This window comes from Macaca mulatta, chromosome 4 (genome assembly GCF_049350105.2).
Source record: "Macaca mulatta isolate MMU2019108-1 chromosome 4, T2T-MMU8v2.0, whole genome shotgun sequence".
Classification (NCBI taxonomy): domain Eukaryota; kingdom Metazoa; phylum Chordata; class Mammalia; order Primates; family Cercopithecidae; genus Macaca; species Macaca mulatta.
In genome coordinates this window covers 50,069,648-50,093,259 of record NC_133409.1, presented here as the reverse complement: position 1 = coordinate 50,093,259, position 23,612 = coordinate 50,069,648, and the positions used below count along the sequence as shown (strand labels likewise).

Sequence of the window (23,612 nt, the reverse complement as noted above, 5' to 3'; positions counted from 1 at the left end):
TATATATACACACATATATACATTTGTGTATATATATAAACATGTGTATGTACGTGTGTGTGTGTCTATATACATATATAATAGTTTTATATATAAAACCCAGACTTTGAAGAACTTAGTGACCCTTTTAGTGCCTTAAATTGTCAGTAGACTCTTCCTTGTTCTTTGTCTTCTGTCTTCTTCAATCCATTTGCCCCAGAGCAGGGTAAGTGGGATCCCTGCTGCTTTTACTTAAAGACCCCCAGTGACTCCCCATTGTTCTTAGAATAAACTCCAAACACCTTGGCATGGCTTAGAAGGCTCTTCATTATATAGTTCCATTTTCTCTCTCCACTGCCATTTCTTGCCACTGTTGCTAGTTTTCCACCCCCGTTTCTGAAATTACCTTGCCTCCAAGCTTTTGAAAATGCTTCCTTAGACCAGAAACTGTCCCTCTCCACCTCCCACACCAAACACGCAACCCTTAGCCCTATTAATCTTTCAGGTCTCAACTTAGCTGTCATACTTCCTCCCAGTCGGGTGTTAACTACAATCATAGTGAAACTTACATTGTATTTGGTTCTTGCTACAGCAAAGGCTTAAAAAAAAAATCTTTAAACTCATTTACTCCCCTTTAACCAATACCAGGGAGAGGTGTCTATTTTACTTTTTTTAATCTTTAGGGAAATCAATCTATCTCTTTAGCTAATAATAATTCTCACAACTCTTGAATTACTTTTGTTACTATTTTAGTTTGTTCCTCAGGTTTATTTTCAATGGAGTATTCTTTAATCAAACTCTACTCATTTATTGATTTATTTTCTGAAAAATTTTGCATAATTATAAAATTAATTGAATAAACCTTAGCATGGATTTGTTTACGCCCTTTTAGTAATAACTCATTTTCCCCATAAATCCCCTCCTCCATGCATGCATGGGCAATTACTGGGCAGAGGATAAAACGTTATATTTTGCAAGGATGAAAAAGAAAGAAGTGAAAGAAAATTCTAATTAGCTTCATAAATAACTTTAACACATTTGCCACTTTGCTGGTTTTTCTCCAATGTTCTCCTCCCACAAATAGGAGAATAAACAAAATCAAACTTTTTTATTACCCACTCACATAAATTGTGACACCAGAAGATTAAGCGGTCCTGTACTAGAAAGGGCTCAGCCGAAAAGTGAACTATATCAAATCCCGAGAGCTCGGTCTAAGATTAAAAAAAGAAAACCTGCCCACTACATCCAGTAGTTCATAAATCTTTCCAATAAGGATCTTGGGGCATCTGATGCAAGCTCACACTCCTTCCTTTTTCCTCTTGTTTCCTCTCACTAAAAATGCTTATAAATTCATTTTCAGTTGAATGAATTGAGGTGAGTCATTTTCAGAATTATACCCCAAAATCACAGTACAAAATTATTTGGCATAGTTTTCTGTTAACTTTTACCTAATAGAGTCACTCAGAATAGGATGACTGATGCCAGTGATTATTTTGACATTGAAAGGCAAATTAAAAATGTTTTAAAGGAGTATAAAATACACATCTATCTGCATGATTCCTGTGAAGGGTGTAGGTATTTGGGATGCAAAATGTCAACGGTTTAACAAAAGATTAAAAGGCACATCACTTAGTTCAAACCTATCAAATTATCCCATAAATTAAAGCACCAAGTAATAATTTTGTGCCTCAGAATTATCCATTCCAAGGGTTAATTGGATGGGAGACAAAAAAGGTACAATTTTGTCTTTATCCTAAGGCGTCAGCACAGTTAAAACATATATTAGCTACTAAGACAAATAAGAATCTATTAACACACAGGCTTTTGAAGGAAAGGATAAAAGCATACCCACAAATCAAAAAGAGGACCAAAAGTCTACTGTTCCTGAATGTATTCGAATAGCTCTCTTCAAATTGAAATTGCTTTATTAAAATCTTTTCTAGGGGCCGGGCATGGTGCCTCACGCCTGTAATCCCAGCACTTTGGGAGGCCAAGACCGGCGGATCACGAGGTCAGGAAATCGAGACCATCTTGGCTAACACGGTGAAACTCCGTCTCTACTAAAAAAACAAAAAAATTAGCCGGGCCTGGTGGCGGGCGCCTGTAGTCCCAGCTTCTCGGGAGGCTAAGGCAGGAGAATGGCGTGAACCCGGGAGGCAGAGCTTGCAGTGAGCCGAGATTGCGCCACTGTACTCCAGCCTGGGCGACAAAGCGAGACTCCGTCTCAAAATAAAAAAAAAAAAATAAAAAAAAAACTTTTCTAAATTATACTATGCAAAGGAATGTTTAGAAAGACATAGATCTTAATTGTACACAGTTTGATATCAAGTGGAAAGAATATATCTTAAGTGTACATAGTTTGTTACCAAGCAGAGTAATCATAAAGTTGAAATTTTTTCTTACATTCTGTATGTGTATGTGTTATACATGGACCTATCTAAATATGCATTTGCATTGTATTTCTTTCTGTATCACACACATGATATTACCTATAGAGAAAAAAAAGGTATCTCCTATGCTTTGGCTGTGGTCTTTCTTCCATTTCTTAGCCATTCCACAAATAAAAGAGATAAACCGGCACATAAGTTTACCAAAGTTTGAGGTCTACAGGGATTTTTAAAAAATCGATTTTGGTCTGCAGACCAAATAGTGTATTCTTCTATTTTGACATGTTTGAGACATTGACTATCACAATGCACTAAAATATTACTATTCCCTGATTTTCTCTCATGTACAAAATAAAATGAACTATGAATTTGAAAGTTAAAGTTTCATTTCACAAAAACTACACTTTACATTTTGTATACTTCTTACTACAATTTTCTCTATTTTTTGTAAAGTAGAAAACTTCACACTTTTGAGTTTCTCTTCTCTAGTCATCTGAGACCCTGTCTTTCTCTGACTGGAACTTCATTATGCTGTACAACTAGGCACTCTGTTGATGATTAGTAATAAAAGCTCATTTTCCCCAAGATTCAACCACAAGAAAATGGCCTTAGCAGGAATATTTATGCTGACGTATGAAAAAGCAATTCAAAGATTTAAAATCTATTTTGATCCTAACACATAATTGTTTAGTGCCTTAAAAATACTTCTTTGCATTTTTTTCTGGGTTATTGAAAAACGTTTTTTTCTTTTCATTTCAGGCCATACATTCTTATTCCCTTTGCTTTATAATCCCATAGTAATTTCACCATCTTGAAGCTTTCATCTATGCTAACCAACTCAAATTACACACTTGGAAGACATTTTTTCTATTTTATGTAATATATGAAGCTATCTCAGTTTGCTGTCTTCATTTTCAATAAAAAATAGATTAGAAACATAATGTGATATTTTAAAATTTTAGCATAAATATCTGAATCAACAGATTATTATTAATAAATTTATATTAAAGACATGCAAAAAGAGTATAAAACATACTATGAAAAATAGTAAAATACCCACCATAAGGGGAAAAAAAGGAAAACAAATAAATAAAGGAATGAAAGACTATATAATGCCACAATTTAAGTATTTTTAGAAAGAGATGACCAACAAAAAAGATGACACCAGTGTGTATTAAGTTTGACATATTAATATATATTTTTAAAGCTTAAGGACATGTGCAAGGTTAAAATTGAAATTTTTTTCTATTTTATGTAATATATGAAGCTATCTCAGTTTGCTGTCTTCATTTTCAATAAAAAATAGATTAGAAACATAATGTGATATTTTAGAATTTTAGCATAAATATCTGAATCAACAGATTAAGTATTATTAATAAATTGATATTAAAGAGATGCAAAAGGAGTATAAAACATACTACGAGAAATAGTAAAACACACCCCATAAGGGGAAAAAAAGGAAAATAAAAGAATGAAAGACTACATAATGCCACAATTTAGGTATTTTTTAAAAAGAAAAAGAGATGACCAACAAAAGAGATGACCAGTGTGTATTAAAGTTGACATATTAATACATATTTTTAAAGGTTAAGGACATGTGCAAGGTTAAAATTGGAATTTTGGCTGTGACACTGTCAAAAATGAATAGTAAAAATTCATGTTGTGAAGACTGATTCCAAGTTTAATCCACCTCCTCTAAAATGCAATTGGTATTAAACAATTTCTCGTGTTATTAACATGAAAAAGACAACATCATATATAAATGTTAACACTAGATTTAATATTAAAATCAAACTCACGTCTCTAAGTTGTCACCTTCAAGAACTGTCTGGACAGGCAGGTAACCAAGTCGAGGGTGTTTGGCAAAGTACTTCTTTGACCTGAACTTGTTCTTAAGCACCTTTGTGAAGTCTCGTACATCTTCCCCAGACGTTGTCTATAAGGTTGAAAACAATTACACTTCTCTCAGTAAAATGGAAGGCAATAGCTATCTATAAAAAAATCTGAGCAGATGTAAACTGATGCAATTAAATGTCAACAGTTTTGGTAGCTTTATGCATTTTTGAAATAAAGCACAGTCTCATGAAAACACTTGGCAATAAGAACTCATCACTAAATATATACAGTGATAAGTTTATAATTTTTCATTCTCTGTTGAAAATAAACCATAACTAGTTCATTTCCCCAATACTTTAAAACTTGGGCCAAAAAGTAAAATTAGTTTTGGAAATTTTTCCAAACTAATTTTTCCAAACTACTGGCTGGTGCTTATCACTAAAAAATTTTAAATTTGCTATTACTTTAGTGATGACAGAGTATTGTGGCTATTATGTGGTTTTAACTAAGCTGAGTTAATGGAAATTAGCCATATAGCTGATGCTGGCTACACGCAAGCCAGCATATATTCTAGTGGGGAAAAAGAAAAGACAATAAACAAGCGAGAAAGAGCAAGGCCACATTGGTGCTCTGTTTGGGAAGGAATACTGTCGATTTCTTTGTCCTTTCCTAACTAGGTAGACATATAATTATTTTACCTGAACTATATTTTTAATAGTGGTATAAAATGTTACTGTTCCCTTAGGTATTTCTAAATGATTAGTTTGATAATCATTTAGGGTGATATGGACTAACACTACCCCAACCCCACCTACCCCATCATCCTATCCCACGAACTATTGTTCTCCAAGCCCCAGTTTTCTACTGTACATCACAATTCTAGTTTCTCTTTGCAATACAGATATCAACTGTGATCCTTCTGAAGATGTATTTAAAATATTTACGTTATCTGCATAGAACTTAAGCCCATGATCCTCTGGTTCCAACTTGACTGCTCAACCTACCACTCATTATACCTCACTACCTCCTCTTAGAGACAGAAAGAGAGAGGGAGGAGGAGGAGGAGGAGGAGGAGGAGGAGAGAGAAACTTTCTTGTAATCACAGAAACTGAGTGACAAGTATATTTGCTTACCTGCTGCCTGCTCCCTGTCCCCGCCCTTCAGCTTTTCCTTCACAACATGCATGCCCAGGACTCACAGAAACTTGTTTTGTGGACAGAAACTTTTTTTATTTTTTTGAGACAGAGTCTCGCTCTGTCACCCAAGCTGGAATGCAATGGCGTGATCTCAGTTCACTACAACCTCTAATCCCAAGTTCAGGCGATTCTCATGTCTCACCCTCCTGAGTAGCTGGGACTACAGGTGTGCACCACCACACCCAGTTAGTTTTTGTATTTTTAGTAGATGGGGTTTCACCATGTTGGCCAGGCTGGTCTGGAACTCCTGATCTCAAGTGATTCACCTGCCTCGGATTCCCAAAGTGCTGGGATTACAGGTGTGAGCTACACCCAGGCAAAAATTAAAAAGCAAAACAAAGCAAAACAAACAAACAAACAATTTTTGAAAACTAAGTTCTGAGTCAACCCCTATATAGTTTTGCCACTTTCTATCCGTTCCCATTCTATCAAAACATGTCTGCTTCTAGTAAATAATTAAGGGAACTTTTGATTCTCTCGGCTTGCAAAGCAGAGATGAGGCATGATTAAGCTGCAGCTACTTATCATTTAAAATTCATCAGTTTTTACACTGACAAAACAAAAACCTGCAACAAGGTGCCAGCCCCATGCTATCACCAGGCTTTGCCATCAGATTCACAATGACCAATCTTTTCCTGAATAACTGAATATTAACTACATAATGATCTGCAGTTATATGGATATAGGCCTTCCCAAATGCAAAGCAAAAGTGCAGAAGAAAAAGCTATTCATGAAAAGAAAAATAATTCAAGGAAACCCTGTGGAGGAAAAAGGGTTGTTATAAGATCTGACTATTTGAAGGTATTCAGCTCTTACCAGGCAGAAAAGGAAAAACAAACAAACAAACAAACAAACAACAACAAAAAAACCCGATTGTAGTTGGGAGCAAATAAGGAAACTTTAGAGAAGGAGTATCTGGGTTTCAGAAAAAAGCCAAAAGGATATATCATCTACTATAAATGATTTTCACATCTTTTGCAATGGTTATCACAACTGCAGATAATTTAGTTTAGAGATATGCTTACCCTAAATGTTTTGGTAAGGAAGGAAAAAAAAAGAAGTTTCCACAATAGAAATATATAAAGAAGACCTGTGTGTAAGGATAAGTATGTATGACCCAATTTATTTCTTTGTCTGCTCTTAGTACACTGTTAATATAGACAGAAATACTTAATGAGCAATGGACTCCAGCTTTTACTTGGGAGTAAACTCCATACCTAGCAATGCAAAAGTTTTGATCTCTTAGGCCAGTGGCTTTCAAGCCATATTCAGGTCTTCAACTCACAGCCCTGAGTGGAGTGAGTGGGTGGGAGAAAAGGCCAGGTGGGCAAGGCATCAGGCCCCTTACCCAGTGTACCTCAGAAAGGGTATGGTACAGTTTACACTTCAGTGGTTTTCAGTACCACTGATGGTTAAAAAAACCATCATCACTATCCAATTACAGATCATTTTCATCACCCCAAAGAGAAACTCTGTACTCATGACCCTTCTCCTCCCACAACTCGTGGCAAGCATTAATCTACTGTCTCTATGAATTTGCTTATTCTGGACATTTCATATAAACAAATTAATATAATACATGGTCTTTTATGACTTGCTTCTTTTACTTAGCATCAGTTCTCCTAGTTTATGTATATCTGAGTTCCAACATGAAATCTGGTTTGTGAAAAAATGACAAATTATTCAGAAGTGCAAGTTCAATTCCACAGCATACATTCTTTAGCTAAATATTTTCAAGACATGAAAGACCAAAGCAAAACCAACCAATAAACAAAAACAACCCCTCTCTATCCCATGCACAAAATAACCAACAACTACTTGCTGTCCCAAAAAGTTATAGCAGTTACTGAAATTAGAGTTGCTAATAATACTCATATTTATATGTTTTTTAAAAATAGTACACATTCACTCAGAAATAGCTTATTTCCTTGGGGAAAAGCTAGCATGAAGAGTTGTAATCTAAGAGCATTAACTCACTAGTGCCACAAACTTTATGCAATATTAAAAGAAAAAGTGAAAAGCAATTCATCCCAAGAAATTAGAGATTATATTCAGGTTATCAGAATGTAATTCTTCAGCTGGGGTAGAGCCAATAAAATGAATTTAACCCATTTTTACACCGAAAATGTTAAAACATTTATATATACTTGGTCTGATTTTTATTATATAATGGTAGTACCTAACATTTTTCTATTTTAAAATGCTAAAGTAATGGTTTGTTTAGAAAAAAAGAAAAAGAAACAAAGAAAAAAAGAGAACCACCCACTTACCATAATAAATATAACCAAACTCAACTCTATCTTTACACTAGGTACGATACAGTTTTCTAATTTTTAAGCAAATAACTTTTGATATTACAATAGAAAGATAAAATTGAAAGGAACACTCATTACTACACAAATTACCCAACATTTTAAATGCATTTCTTGGAAGATTTGGTTTCTGTTTATTCCTGTAAGAAAAGGAGAACAGATTTTGCAGATCCCATTAGATCAAACACAAGGGTAACATGTTAGCATAGGACCTTGTACCTTATAAATTGTTTTCCTTCAATCTTATTTAACCATCATGGCCTCTCAGGAGATTATCATCAGGTTTTTGAAGCCTAAGTAAACTCACACTAAGCCTTTGATGGACTCCAGCCAAGTTCAGTAAGGAAAAAAATGTTTTTGAAAACCTGAGTCTTTAGAAAAATGGAACTGTTTTAAGTTTTGAAAGAGAAAGAATCCATCGCCATTCACTAAAATATCTAATATTGCATCCTAAATTTTTCCTTCATATTAAAGTACTGCTTAGATGACATGTGGTTGGTTTTTAAAAAAATTGTATTAAAATGTCATTTTATAAATAGGCTGGATGCAGTGGCTCACACCTGTAATCCCAGCACTTTGCGAGGCCAAGGAGGGTAGGTTGCTTGACCTCAGGAGTTCGAGACCAGCCTGAGCAACATGGCAAAACCCCGTCTCTCTAAAAAAAAAAAAAAAAAAAAAAAAAAATTAAAGAAAAAATGCTAGGCATGATAGCATGTGCCTGCAGTCCCAGCTACTTAAACAATATTTAAATGGCATATGTAACACATATTTGGTGTCAGTACAACTAGAAAGAAAAATAAAATATACATGAAGGAATAAAAATAAAAAATTGCCAGCTATTTGACCATCCAGAGATAGCCATTCATAAAGTTTTGGTGGCTAGACTGATTTATTTTTATAATTCTTTTTATCTTAAAGTGAAACAAAATATTTACACAAAAATGTATGGCTTAATGAAATATTATCAATATACCACCTCAGTTGGAAAACAGAACACTGCTGCACATTCGAGAACCCCTTTCAGGGACAATTATCTTCCTCTCTCCATTATTACCATCAACTTCATTTTCTGAAGTAGTTCATAACTTGAATTATGTTTTAAAAATAGTTTTATCACTCCAATGTCTATCCTTAACTGGTTTTGCTCATTTAAAAAAAATCTGATATATTTTAAATCACTTTTAATTTACAGATCCCTCCTCCACACCTGCCATTTCGCTACAGTTTGTCTGTTGGAAAACTCAATTTGACCTGCAGAGTTTTCCAGAGTCTGGATTTTACAGAATGTCTATTTTTGGTACAGTTCAGCACTTTCGTCTGTCCTCTTGATAACCTCCTGCAAATCTGCAACTTGATCCAGATAATGCATCAGACTTTTGTCAAGACAATTAGTGGTATTTGGCAGTGTTATAGGAGGCACATAATAGCTGTCATCTCTCTTATGTGATCTTAGCAGCTGTTCATGCTAAGTGTCCATATCCATTCATTGGGAATTGCAAAATGGTATCATCCTATTATTCATTTTTCATGTATTAGTTGGAATAGTTTGTGATTGTTAATATTGAGTGTCAACTTGATTGGATTGAGGGATGCAAAGTACTATTCCTGGGTGTGTCTGTGAGGGTGTTGCCAAAGGAGATTAACATTTGAGTCAGTGGACTGGGAGAGGAAGATACACCCTCAAACTGGGTGGGTACCATCTAATCAGTGGGCACCATCTAATCAGATGCCAGTATGGCTAGAATAAAGTAGGCAGGAGAAGATGGAAGAGCAGACTTGCTGAGTCTTCCAGCCTTCATCTTTTTCCATGCTGGATGCTTCCTGCCCTTGAACATAAACTCTAGGTTCTTCAACTTTTGGACTCTTAGACCAGTAGTTTGCCAGGGGCTCTGGGGCCTTTGGCCACAGACTGAAGGCTGCACTGTCAGCTTCCCTACTTTTTAGGTTTGGGGACTCAAACTATCTTCCTTGCTCTTCAGCTTGCAGACAGCCTACTGTGGGACTTTACCTTGTGATCATGTGAGTCAGTACTCCTTACTAAATTCCCGTTCATATATACATCTATCCTATTAGTTCTGACCCTCTAGAGAACCCTGCCTAATACATACTTTTATAAAGAAACACCACCACGTCTAACATTTAGATACTCTGTGGTACAGCTCATTTAGAAAAGTCAGGATAAATGTTTGACTGTGTTGACTAATTTTCAATATCTCGAAATGGTTTTTTATCATTTTCTAAAGACGATCAATGCTTTTGTTCATTTTAAATATCACGAGGAACTCAAAGATTATAATGTATTTGATGGACTTCAATCTATTGCAATTCTCATTATTGAACGTCAAGTTCAGTTGGCAACTTTTAATGTGACTCTAACAGTCTTCAACAGCTTCCTTATTAGCTACTATTACAAGATGTTCCAAGCACACCTTTTAGGCCTTTTCAGTGTTAATAGGCTTTTTCATTGCACAGAGCTGGGAAATATGCATTTGAAGGTGAAATTTCTCTTGAAGTTACATTGATGATTCAAATTCAAATTTCTGATTTAACTTAACTCATTTTTTCAAAACCAAAAATCTGGTTCTCAAGGACACAAGAGATGAAGGACCTAGACAATCCCATAATTATTCATTTGCTTTTTTCGTATTACGTACATAATAGTCTTAGAACACTAATACCAATACTACCACTCATATGATTAGTGAAAACATTAAAATATAGATTCACTTTTCTATTTTCCCCCCATTCATAAAGTAGTTACACTGGCATGCTTTATTTGTCACGATATAATTTTGTTCCTTATCTCTTTTTCTTAAAATTGCTTTATATGAGATTTGGTCTTAATACTTTTGTGCCTCATTTTTTTTTTGGTTGTATAATTAATTTTCCTAAACTTTTATAATGAAGTGAGATTGAGGAAAGCTTTTCTAAACTTTACAGAGATTCCTCTTTTTTTGCTTTTGTGTGGTATTTACAATTACAGTATGTGTCTTAATCTATTCAGTCTGCTATCACAGAATACTATAGACTGAGTGGCTTAAATTAAATAGTAGGAATTTATCTTTCACAGTTCTGGAGGCTGCCAAGTCCAAGATCAAAGGATTGGCAGATTTGTTGTCCAGTGAGTCTGCTTCCTGGGTCATATACAGCCGTCTTCTCACTGTGTCCTCCCATGGTGGAAGGGAAGAGAGAGCTCCCTGGGGTCACTTTTATGAATGCACTAATTTCATTCATGACAGCTCCATCCTCATGACCTAATGCTTCCAAGGCCCCATCTCCTAACACTATCACGCTAGGGATTAGATTTCAACCCATGAATTTTTGGGAGATATATACATTCCATTCATAGCAGTACTTGAGTTTGGGATTTCCTGGTCCTGTTCCCCCATACCCTCTACCAGCACACATGCACATTTTGGACTAGGCCTTCTCCTTTCATTTCTGTTGTCTTGAAATGCTCCATGTTGATTCTGTTCCCAGAAGTTTTGCTCAGCGTGAGACCTTCTTTCTAGCAGGAAGCCCTGATAGGTCCAGCCTGAGAGCTCACAGCAGGCAAGAGCATTCTAGAAATGTCACACCTTTTTACCCTAGTCTCTGTGCATGGCAAAACCCTTCCAGGTTTAGTGCTGCTCTAAAGCCAGCTTTCCATTAAATATCTGTTGCCTATTTTGGGGGCTATCCAGTTCTTAGGCACCCTCACTTCCTTCTCTTTCCTCTCATACAGGCAGTGATGTCTTGTACGTTTTGTGGCTGGTGGTGGCTTGTCGCCACCTGGATTTATTTTGGATGTCTCTTGTCATCTAGTTTGGTTGCAAACATTGTACATTTTAGTTTTGCTGTCTAGCCATTCTCTTTACAAATGTCTCTTTATAAATGTAACTACTTTAGAAATGGAAGGAAAATGGCAAAGGCAAAAGATATGAAAAAACTCTGAAGCCATGCTACCACAATCTTCCCCAGATGCCTCTGGACTGATTTTCAACAAGCACATAAAAATTCACATATACAAATTAGGGTTGTCCTTCAAACTGTCATTTTTGGAAAGCTAATGATGGTGACTCACTGTGAAAAATATTTTAGAACTGAACCTACACAGACAAGTGGGCATGTGAATTCTGAAAATGTACTTTACTCCACTGTATTGTTATTAAGTAGCCGTAAGACAATGAACTTTTACCTGTATAATAAGAATTAATCAATTTTTTATTTGTTCCCCACCAACTAATATAAATGAATAAAATATGGAAAGTATCACTGAACTATGAAATGTACCCTATGATACATCTATTTGTAGCAAAACCCTAAAGAAAAACCCTAAAGAAAATCACTTGTAAGGCAAAATCAAATAATTTTTTACTTTTGAGATTGTATTTTACCAACCAAAATACAGTTAGGAAATTTTAAATTTTCTTGACATTTTATCCTTGATAGAGAACAAATATAGATACTTCACATGGGATGTAATTTAGAGTTAGTCTTTTCCTTGAGTTTGTGTATCTCTATATGAATGCATGTGTATCCTTCTATATGTCCCTGTTCATGTTGCAAAGTGTATAATCTTACTTTATGCTGAAGTCTATGCACTACTGAACTTCAAAAGCATTAATATATGGCTGAAAGTTCCCTTTTCACTAATATGTATCACAAGGAGCAGCAAGGATAAGGTATAGAAGAATCTAGAATGTAGAAAAGCTAACCCCCCCAGTATTCATAATCAAGTGATCCTTGAATAAACAGCTTTACTAGGTCAGCTCAAAGGACTCTTACTATTATCCCTGAAGACCCATAAAGCAGCACACAAAAGGAAACTATTTACAATGCTACCAAATAAGCTAAATCCTGTAACACATAACTTCTAATTACCAAACAATTTAAACAAAACAAGATAAAGAACCACAAAAAAAGAAACAAAACAAAACAAAAAATATTTGTTTTAATTCTCCCAACAATTTTTTTGGGGGGCCACTTCTTAACTTGAGATATCAGTATTAACTAATTCCTTAATGCTCCGAACAGTGGATTTAAACTGTTAATTACAAATACGAATAAGTTACATACAGAGGAAACCAAGGACTTACAAAGAGGTAAATCAAGGTTATATATTAAAAAAAAAAACAGTCATTTGGCACAGAAGCAGAATAATTAAACATTATCATTTGGATCATGCACAAGTGCTAAAATCATTGTTGAACAGCACCCTCATTAGCAAGAGTTACTTCTTAAATATAGAAATCAGTAGTCCCAACTGGTGTACGCATACTGCTAAGCGGTACATTTCATTATCACAAGCCTTATTTTAAAGACATTCTTAACAGGTTTTTTTTTTTAAACTATAAAACAATCTCTCAGTTTTTATTTAAGTTTCAATGATTTCAACAAGTTGAAATTCAGACACATTTGAATTCCATGGATAGGATGCAATCAGTAAGAAAAGCTCAGAGACTTTCAAGTCCTAATGAAAAAATATGAAGCTAAAAAAATTAGCATTAGCAGAATCACCAAGGAGTCAAGAATCAGTAGGATGATAAGTCATCCAAAGTAAAATGGATTTTGCCCAAACCTCACCTGAAAAGCTAATGACAAATCTAAACGCACTGGACCTACTGGGAAAACAACATAAGGTGAGCAGAAGCTGAAACACCACTTCAGGATGCTGAGGTCAAAGAAACAGCCGTGATGCTGCGTTTTCAGTATATTGGCAAACACCCCACATCACATCTGAAGAGACAAGACTGCCAAAAACCAAACTTCCCTAATTCAAGGTAGAGCTTTCCAAAGAATGAATCAGCATTTTTAAAATATTTGATTTTTATAGTCTTACGAAGTACATTGATGTTGGCAGGGGTGGACAGGATTGGTCAAAACAACTGCTTCTAGATTTTTTTTCTTTGTTCTTTTTGTTTTTTGTTTTTGTCTGTGAGTTTTATTTTTGCCAATGGCATATAGTTCATTTAAAAAAGGCATAATTTATCTTTTAACTTAAAAAAGAAATTCGATTTTTTTACTACAAAATTGTAATTCTTCTCACTGAAAATATGATTCTTCTCATGGAAAACATGTAATTTTGGCGTATTTCCCTATATGTTAATCAATATTAACAAGAATGTGTTTGAACCTCTTGCTTTAAAAACAACTGTATTTGCTTAAAACCTGCAATATAAATCTCTTTTGAGTGGTATTAATTTAATAAGCTGCTTCTCATCGAGGTATTTTTTTCTTGTCGTCGCCTCTTCTCACTAAACTCATCAAAGTTACCAGTACAAACTAGTCCTATGTAAAGCTCAGCAATTGAACTATGACACTGACAATGAATCTACCCTTGCAATTGAAATGCTGGAAGTAGCTGATGCTGTTGACCTTTCAAACTACAAAATTCTGCAAATATCCCGTCTCTTCTCCCTGAGCAAACATGTCTCTCAAACCACCTTTCTATCCTGGCTAACCTTTCCTTGCTTATTTCCTCCTTCTTTCCTTTTACTATTTCTTCCATTACCTTGCTCTATTTCACATTTTCTCTCCATGGATGGGGTTACTGTACCTCACCATATGCACACAGCCTATCTACCTTTCTTTCTCCATTACAGTGGATTTTGTGTTCTTTAACACATTCCCTTACATCTTGTTCATAATTACTATTTCAACCTACCTCCTTGAATCAATCCTGATGCTCCCAGGATAATGCCATCTCCCATATAATCTTTTTCATTAGTGGCTGTATAATCTCTCTTTCATAAAAACCAAGAGAAAAGGATGTTTACACTTGGTAAGAGTTCAGGACACACTACCTCCAAATATGGCACATTAGGAGAACAGCAGATGTAGCAAGATCTCTCTGACCTTCTCCCACGCTTCTTACCTAAAGGGTCATAAGACCCTTAATCGAGAGGTGCCCTCCTTATTCCTGGAAGGAAGAAACATCCTTATCACTGAAGACAGGAGGACACAGAGAAGAATCCGAACAAACAGGCCTTGCTAAGTTCCCCTAGTTCATTAGCATTAGGTCATATCTTCTTATTCAATCATACTTTTACACAACTCTCCACTCTTCATCAAACCTAAGCATAAAAATACACAGGCTTCCATGTTTCTTTGGGTCTTCTCTTCCTGATGAAGGCTTCCATGTAATGTAAAATTTATATTAAATCAATTTGTATGCACTTCTCTTGTTAATCTATCTTTTGTTACAGGAGCCTCAACTATGAAACTAAGATGGGAAGAAAATATTTTTTTTCTCTCCTAAACACCCTTTCCCCCTAAGCTTCATCTACTAAAGCCAATGTGCCCTTCCCCTCTCCTTTGATGGTACAATGCCAGACAGGGCTATCACCTGTCTGTCACTTCAATTCTAGAGATGCAGTGATGACTTTCTAAAAGCCGTCTCATTTCTAGAACCTTCTGTGTCCTACTTCAGTCACACATTGGGGTGTGGCCATACCCCAGGCCTCATCATAACTTAAAACAGCTTTTAGTCCAAAATCTCTAACTTGAAAAAATCTCTCACTGACTGGAATCTTCTGACTCTTCTTCTCACTTCTTATATTACAAATAAACCTCTTCTTTCCCCCATCATCTTGATCTCTAGCCCTTTATCCCACCATGAGATTTCTTCAGCATGAGAATACCTCAAATCAACCACAGTATCATTAACACCTTTGAATTTTTCACTCCCTTGGCCTTCAAATATACTTTTCATCTTTTAATTCCAAAGCTGCTGAGCAATGATGGAGTCATAAACTACAAATCCTTGCCAATTAACCTCAGCTGCACTCCTGTGGCAAGGTAGCAATCAGTTTACTCATCTCTGTGTGACTCATGATTGACCCTAGTAGCTATTCTAAACATTTTCCATTCTTCTTAGTATTTAACCCTATCCAGTTCTCTCTCACTGTTGGCAATTGTATGAACTTTTATAAATCATGTGAAATTTAAAGAAGAACTCTCCAATTTAAAGAAGAACTATCTTTGGTTCAGTCATTATGAAAAACAGTCTAAAGGTTCTTTTAAAAATTAAAAATAGAACTATCGCATCATCCAGTAATCCCACTTCTGGATACATATCCAAAGAAAATAAAATCATTATCTCCAGAAGATATTTATACTCCTATGTGCACTGCAGCATTATTCACAATAGCCAAGATACAGAATCAACCTAAGTATCCTATAACAGATAAATGGATAAAGAAAATACAGTGAAATATATCCAGTCATAAAAAAAAAAGGGAATCCTGTTATTTGCAATGACTTAGATGAGTATGGAGGACATTATACTAAGTGAAATAACCCAGATACAGAAAGACAAATACTGCATGATCTCACTTATATGTGGAATCTTAAAAAAAAAAAAAAAGTCAAGCTCATAGTAGCAGAGAGTAGAATGGTGGTTACTAGGGGCCAGGAGGTGGAGGAAAAGAGAAGAGACTGGTCAAAGGGTATAAACTTTCAGTTATATGATAAATAAATTCTGGAGACCTACTGTACAGCATGTGGCTACAGATAATACACTTGAAATTCACTAACAGAGTAGATCTCATCTCAAAAAACAAAACCACACACTATCTTTTATATATCCTAACATATAAAAATGTTTCTCATTTGAATTAAATTTCGGTTACTTACAACAAAGATGATTTTAAAGATCTGAGAAGGGTAATTTTCACAACAAAATTAAATCATCATAAATAAAAAAATTTACATCTGAACATCTTAATATAAGACGTAACTATTTATTTACAAACAATAATCCCTGAATTCAAAGATGTGGTGCATGGATAATATGAAAAAAAAATTGACTACTGTCTTGATTTTTAATCATTCTAAAAAAAATTACAGTCTTGAATTTCTCCACATAGAGGTATTTTTTCTCCTTCATGAAATTTTCTCTGTATTTCCAACTCCTAGCAAAATGCCTGGTATGTAAAAGGGTATTCAACAAACATAATATTCCAGCTAGGATATATATATAAACTCCTATTTTCCAACTGCGTGTGTGTGTGTGTGTGTGTGTGTGTGTGTGTGTGTGTGTGTGTTTCCCTAATGGAGTTACGTCACTAAATCCATGCCATCCACTTTGCACAAACCACTTACCTTCTCTAAGACTTAGTTTTTTCTTCAAAATAAAGATAAGTTAGATGATCTCTTAGAGCTTTAATTCCAGATTTAATATTCTATAATTAGTATTTATAAATTCAGATATGAGCTCATTTGGCTTTTATGAGGCAAATTTAACTAACACAGGGAGAAAAGTATAAAAGTCATCCCAGTCCTCAAGGAGGTAAAAAGATAATTGAGAAGACAAAAACATCGCATAGTTAGAAAATGATACAAGGGAACATAGAATCAAAAGTTAATTGGTAAAGTAGAGGCTATTGGCAGAGGCCGCTGAACTAAGTGCTTTGATGAGGGTAAAACTGGAGGAGCTGGGGGAGATTTCACACACAAAGTGGGAGGTGAGCTGTTTTTGTGAGAAAGTAGGATTTGGACATATGGAGACAGAATGATGACAGGCATTAAATATCATCTGTGTCATGCTGTCTCTTGAAGATCAACTCTTATTAAGCCTAATGAAATAATTCTTAAATGTACAAATTTGGATTATAGAATAGTAGGGGGAAATAAGACAAAAAGTCATTTCCTAGAGAAATAAAAATTCTGCTACATTTCTTCAGATAATTTATATACATATAAATTATCAATATCATAAAACACTTTCATGAGTCATGATATTTCATTTATATACCATTAGTCTTCTTACAGCTAAAGGCAAACATTACCATAAATCATAAGCAGATATATTGGCAAAATATTTAGGGTGCATTGTGGATTTAAAATAAGGTTTCCAAATTGCAGAAAGCTCTTAAAAATAGAAACATTCAGAGTCAGCTGTAAAGGACTTTGAAAAGGAAAGAGATGAAGTCAGTAAGGTGACTGGAGCATCTTCTTAACCAAAAAGGGAGACACACTCTGAGGAATGTAAACATCAAGGTCCATATGGAAAAGTCTGATCCATTTAACACTCAAGTGGTGCTTATTACCACTGTACTGAACAAATCCACACTTGAGTTCATTTTCTAAGGCAGACATGAAATGACTTTAGGAAATGTTGAGTAAAAGATGGATGAACCATAAATAAAACAGTAGAGCAAATGTAAAGAATGTGGGCGAAAAGAAAGAAATTTCAGAAAGCAGTTAAATCAGGTCATTCATTGCTATTAAATGCAAGCATCTTTTTAAAGATTCAATTAATATATACTTCTAGTTATTTTACAAAAAGTTGTAGGGTCAAATGCAGAAAGTGACTTGTCATACAGATGATTTATAAGTAGGCTGTTGATAAGATCACTACAAAGCCTCAGAAATGGGCAAAGGATATCTTGAAAAATGAAGCTATCCTTGTATAATGCAGGATAAGCTGCAATCTTGGAAATGGTAACAGTGACTTTTGAAAGACTATGCAACAAGAACAGTTTTGGGTAACTTACAGATTTCATTTAAAATTGGTAGTTGGAGAGTGGAATTCAAACGTGTATCAGTGATTCTTAAGCATGCACCCACTGGATGACAACTGATGAAGATATGTGGGTTTCAAATTGTTTGGGTATTTTGTAAAGCCATTAAGAATTATTATACATTTAAGACCAAGAAAAAGAGTAATTTTATATATCTTTACTATAACAACATATATTTACTTGATGATATTTTGATACTAGCATTTTATAATCAGCTTTCTAAATTTCTATAATAGCTACTCATGTAAATATTACTATGATGTTTTTCCCCAATCCAAATTCCTTACAATGATCCCCGGGGTTCTATACAATCTGATAGTTGCCTTTCTTTTTAATTCCATCTCCTACTATTGTTTCTCTTTCATCAAATTTGTCCCGGTTTCTTTCTGTTCCCTGGTTACACCCACCTCTTTCCCAGTCTCAGGGTGGGCTTCAAAGATATTGGACCTATGCAGTTGCACAGGGCCCTACAATCAGAAGGGCCTTGAACTTGATTTACTGCTCTGATGTTGCCACTTTGGAAGTCTTAATAATTGTTAAACAAGGGGCCCCCCCAGTTTCATTATGCACTGGGCACTTCCAGTTGTGTAGCCAGTGCTCCTTTCCACGTGCCCCTTGGGGAACAGGCTCCACTTTCTGTAGCCCAATCACGCTAACCTTTTTCCCATCTCACACCACTGTATGTTCTGTTTCTTCTTTCTGAAATATGCTTCTACTAGTTCTTTACAGGCCTGAATTTCCCTCAAACTTGGATCTCAACTCAAATGTCAGCTCAGACAAACCTTACTGATTTCTTTATCTAAAGTGTCTCTTCTAATCATTCTATCTCATTATATACTCATTTCCTTAAAGGCACTTACTGCAATCTATAATAACCTCATTTATTTGTTTCCTTGTTCATTCTCACATATTCTTCCTCCTAAAGGGAGAGTAGCAGGAAAGTCCACAATCTTGTCTTTCTGGGTATACTATGATACATTATCAGAGCTGAAATGACTGACAAGGATTCTCTCCTTGACCAAATTTGTGTTGGCCTCCAGTAAGCTCTGTTTTTTACTGAAACCTTGACCTATAAAAACTGCAAATTTTCAGCACAAATCATTTTGTCCATCCCCTTCCACCCACTTCTCCATTAAAAAACTTGAACAAACATGAACATAATTCCTAACAGTTCAAGGCCACATCCCTAGATTACCCTAAAAAAGGGGATCATTAAGGCATCTGCCCTCTTAAAGCGTCGGCCTGAAAAACAAACTCCAAGCTGCCAAAAGAATTTACTGTTCGCTCTAGCCAACACCTGAAGACAGGTCCCTGCTCACTCTTTCTTAGGACATTTACTAAAAAGGGCTTACAATGGGGAATCCTTCCTCTGTCCCTTTGAGATGTGTATGTATCTCCAACAACTCAGGGGTGTCTTTCTCAAGGACCCGAAAGTCATTTCTCTGAAGTGTAATCATCAGAAAGGATAGGGCCCCTGTCTCCCAGTCTTTCTGGAATGGTAGAATCCTAACTCTTGACAATTGCCAGCTCACAGACACAGCTGGTCTGATGGAACTGATGCTGACCAATGCTGGGTCAGTTTTCACCTTCTTGCCTCTGCTCAAGTCCGTCTTTTGTTTCCCCAGCCTATTCCCTCCTGAAAACACCCAGTCACCTCTGTACAAATAGAAGTATATGTGCATAATCAGTGTATTATTGATTAAAATCTGTCCTTACCATTTTAACTAGTGTCTGGTTTTGTTTATCTTTGACAAGAGGGCCTGACACCTACAAAATGTTCAATATTAATTTGTTGGGTGAATAAATAAGTTAATAATAGTAATAAATGTTGTCTCACAAATTTTCTTGGGGAGCTTTCTTTTTCCTGGTTAAAGCTATTACGTGGTATGGGCACTTCCTCCATTATATTTCAGCAATATTTTCTAGAGATTTCTTCTCCATACATAGGGCACTTATTTATTTGAGATAAGATACTTATGAGTGTGAGATTTATATGTATATCTTTTATAAGTATTGCAGCCCTGCTGTCAATTTATGATCCAAACAAGTAACTCAATTCCCTAAACCAAAGAAAATAGACAGCTTGATGAATACATTTGGGCACTATTTGGAAGGAAGTAAAAGAATAGCTATTAATAGAACATGAGGATAACTTCAAGAAAAAATAGTTGTAAATCAAAGGAAAAACAAGAACTTATATCCAATGCTGGTGGGGCTATAGTAAAATTGAAACTTTAAAAAAGTGTGATAATAATGTAAAGTGGGATAAACCTCTTTTGAAAAAAAACCTTGACATCAAGTATTTTGACCATAAAAAATACTCATATTCATTGACTCAAATAACCTACTTATAGTGCTTTATTCTATTGCAATGTAATTTATATAATATCTGGAATGAGCTACCTTCACAAAGATACTTGTAAAAGTGTTATTTATAACATCACAAAATTGAAAATAAACGAAATGTCCAAATTTAAGGGAATGGTTAGGTAAAATGTAGTAATTCACTCAATTAAAAATTTTGTGACTAAAAAAAAATTATACTGTGTGACAAAATGGAATGTCGAGTAAAAAATATCAGGAACAAAATATATAAATATAAATATGAATAGAATCTTAAAACCAGAGACATGGAAAAATTAGAGGGTAGTTTATATAGGAGCTATAATTAGGAATTATATTTTTAATATCTCCATTTTCTGTATTTTTGCTAATATGAATATAGTATTTAACTAAGAAAGCATAAATATGTCTAAAAGAAACATGATTTTTCATTACATAGTATCATTTTCAATGCAGGTCAGTATCAGCTCTTAAAAGAATTTGCTACCAAAAAAGTTTAAAATCAAAACATAGATGTTAAAAAAAGTTAGTATTTTTTTCTGCACTAATTAATTCAACATAAACGAGTTTACTTAAAACAAAAAATATAATCTTCAAAGTGATATTTTTTCAAAAAAGATTAAGTCTAAATAAACAATAACATTTTAGATATTAGTTAATTCAATGGCAATGTATTAAAAACAAAACAGTGGGTTAGTACTCACAGGTATACAATATTCCACCATTGGGTAATGTAATTTGTGACCTTTTGCTGTTCGACCCGAAAAGAAACAACTCTGGCAGACATCGTAGTTAAAATGCTTAAGGCTTCTATACCTAGAGGAAAGAAAAGAAAATTTATTGGCTTGCATTACTATTATTTAGTCCAAATTTGCGGTAAGAAACTTCATTCATCCAAATTACCAAAAAAAAAAAAAAAAAAAAAAAAATCAAATTTTGGAGTTCAAGTCTCAAGGGAGACAAATACGCATGTCAGAAGATTTCTTTTAATGTTTGAATATGAATGGAAAATGATGGACAAGAAAATAATTATATCTATTAAGTTGAAACATCAAATTTTAAAATATCAATTACACCATCAATAAGAAATGAATCTTAAAATTCCCTCACAAAGATACAGTTTTTAACAATGAGCACTTTTATATTTGGTTTAAATTAGTCACTAGAAAAAAAAGAAATCAAGAAATACTGTGCAACAAAGGAAAAACAAAATAGAGCCTTTATCACAATGCATCCTTGAATGGAAATGGTGTTTTAAAATCTCTGGCATAAGAATGACACTGCACATTGACTTCTACTTGTAGAATCTTACTTACAAAAGCAAAACCTTAGATGACCAGTTTCTATCAGTCTGAGTGGAAAACATCTTCTCCCAAATATATTCTGTCAGCATTGCTGGTAGAACTAAGAACATAAATTATACCCACATCTACAGAAAAAAATTAAATGATACAACCAACAGAATGAAAATGGAAGCAAAATTTAAAGGTTGTGTGGCTATAAACTACTAAGTGCTGAGTAGCTTCTAGAATGACCTGAAAAATCACTTGCAAATCAATCTTAAGGAAATCATTCTGCATATACTACAGCCAGTTTACTTTTGCCAGGGAAGCTACTGGTTTGAATCAATCACATACACTAACAACATCTCTTGGTCTATCAGCATGGCTTGACAGGTATGATTGACATCTTCTTTCTAAATGGAATTTTATCTTCTGCTGAATACTCCCTTGGCAGATAGCCATTCTTCCTTTTTCATTGGTAACATATCCTTGTGCTGTTAGCACATTTTAGCAATGAGCCTTGAGAAAATTGCTGTTTCTTAGCCTCTCTTGCTGATGGTGGTGACCAGTGCAATAGAAACCAAAGTTATTAGGTGGGGATTCTAATTGGAATTTCAAGAGACTGACTCAGTTGGCAAGAGGCATGCTCCCTCTTCCTCCCCACTGGAAAAATGACTCTGACATCCCGAAGAGTCACTTTGTTAGCATGAAGTGACTTTGAAGATGGAAGCCACATGTTAGGGATGACAGTGCATGAAAACAGAGCTAAGGGCCCAGGTGGGCACAAAAAACAGTCTTGGATTACCTAGCTTCACTTTGTTTACAAGAAAGAGAACTAAAGCTCTAATTTATTTATGTGACCACTATTAAGCAACTGTGTATGATTCTAACTGAAAAAATTCCCAGCTTACAAAACACTCTGTAAATCTAAGATTTCATTAACATTTAATTTGGAGGTAATTAGTGAAAACCTCTAGCAGTATTTATAAAAGTTCAGGGAAAATGAATATTTTAAATATATATAAATATATGGTAGAAGCTTGATAGAGAGACAGTCTGAATGAAGTTAAGATTATATAAGATTATTCTATAATAGACATATTTCTCTATCTTTATTTCTGTATCTGCCTTTCCATTCATTCTCTGAAGACACAGAGAAAGATGCATCTTTTTACAACTAAGCTAATCAGACCTATTCCAATTGGACCCCATTTTACTATTGGAACTGTTCTTTTATTCATTCCCTTCATAGGTAATCTTTGTGCAATAATTAAGTTACCATTAGCTTGAAGAAACCTTTGCTCGGCCTTGTGCCTAAACCAGGCATCAACTCTGGACATATTTCTCTTTCATTCAAAAATTAAAAATTTTAGATGTACTACATTCTCAATGTAGAAAACAGGAAAAATATACATGCAAGTAAAAGGAAGACAATATATCACTTACCATCTTCCAATTTTCAATATCCTGACATATTTTCTTTAAGTTATAGTTAGATTTTTTAAACAAGTTGTTTGCACATACTAGCCTATGTATTTTCCTGAGCCATCTTTATAATGACATGGATAGAATCCTCTCTAAGATTCCCAATGACTTCTGATTCAAAGAATCTTTCTGATGCACCTAACACCTCTACCATCTTGCTAAAGCCTTCTCTTTCGATTTCCACAACACTATGCTTCTCTACTTCTCTGAAGAATCCTGTTCTCTCCCTTACTATACCTCTCTCTAATCCTGCCTTTTACTGAGTAACAGCATTGTCCAGGTTTTT

At 34.7% G+C, this 23,612-nt stretch overlaps 1 protein-coding gene across 14 annotated transcripts in view; it reads right to left on the bottom strand.

The window, feature by feature from the left end:
* Positions 1-23,612, bottom strand: part of UTRN (utrophin) — a 576,786-nt gene that overhangs the window by 28,963 nt on the left and 524,211 nt on the right. For all 14 annotated transcript variants that reach the window (XM_015137213.3, XM_077999492.1, XM_015137214.3 and 11 more), the window contains 2 exons: positions 21,263-21,374; positions 4,166-4,302 (listed from right to left, as the gene is read on the bottom strand). In XM_015137213.3, coding sequence (XP_014992699.3) covers positions 4,166-4,302; positions 21,263-21,374 — 249 coding nt within the window. The remainder of the gene's footprint in view (positions 1-4,165; positions 4,303-21,262; positions 21,375-23,612) is intronic.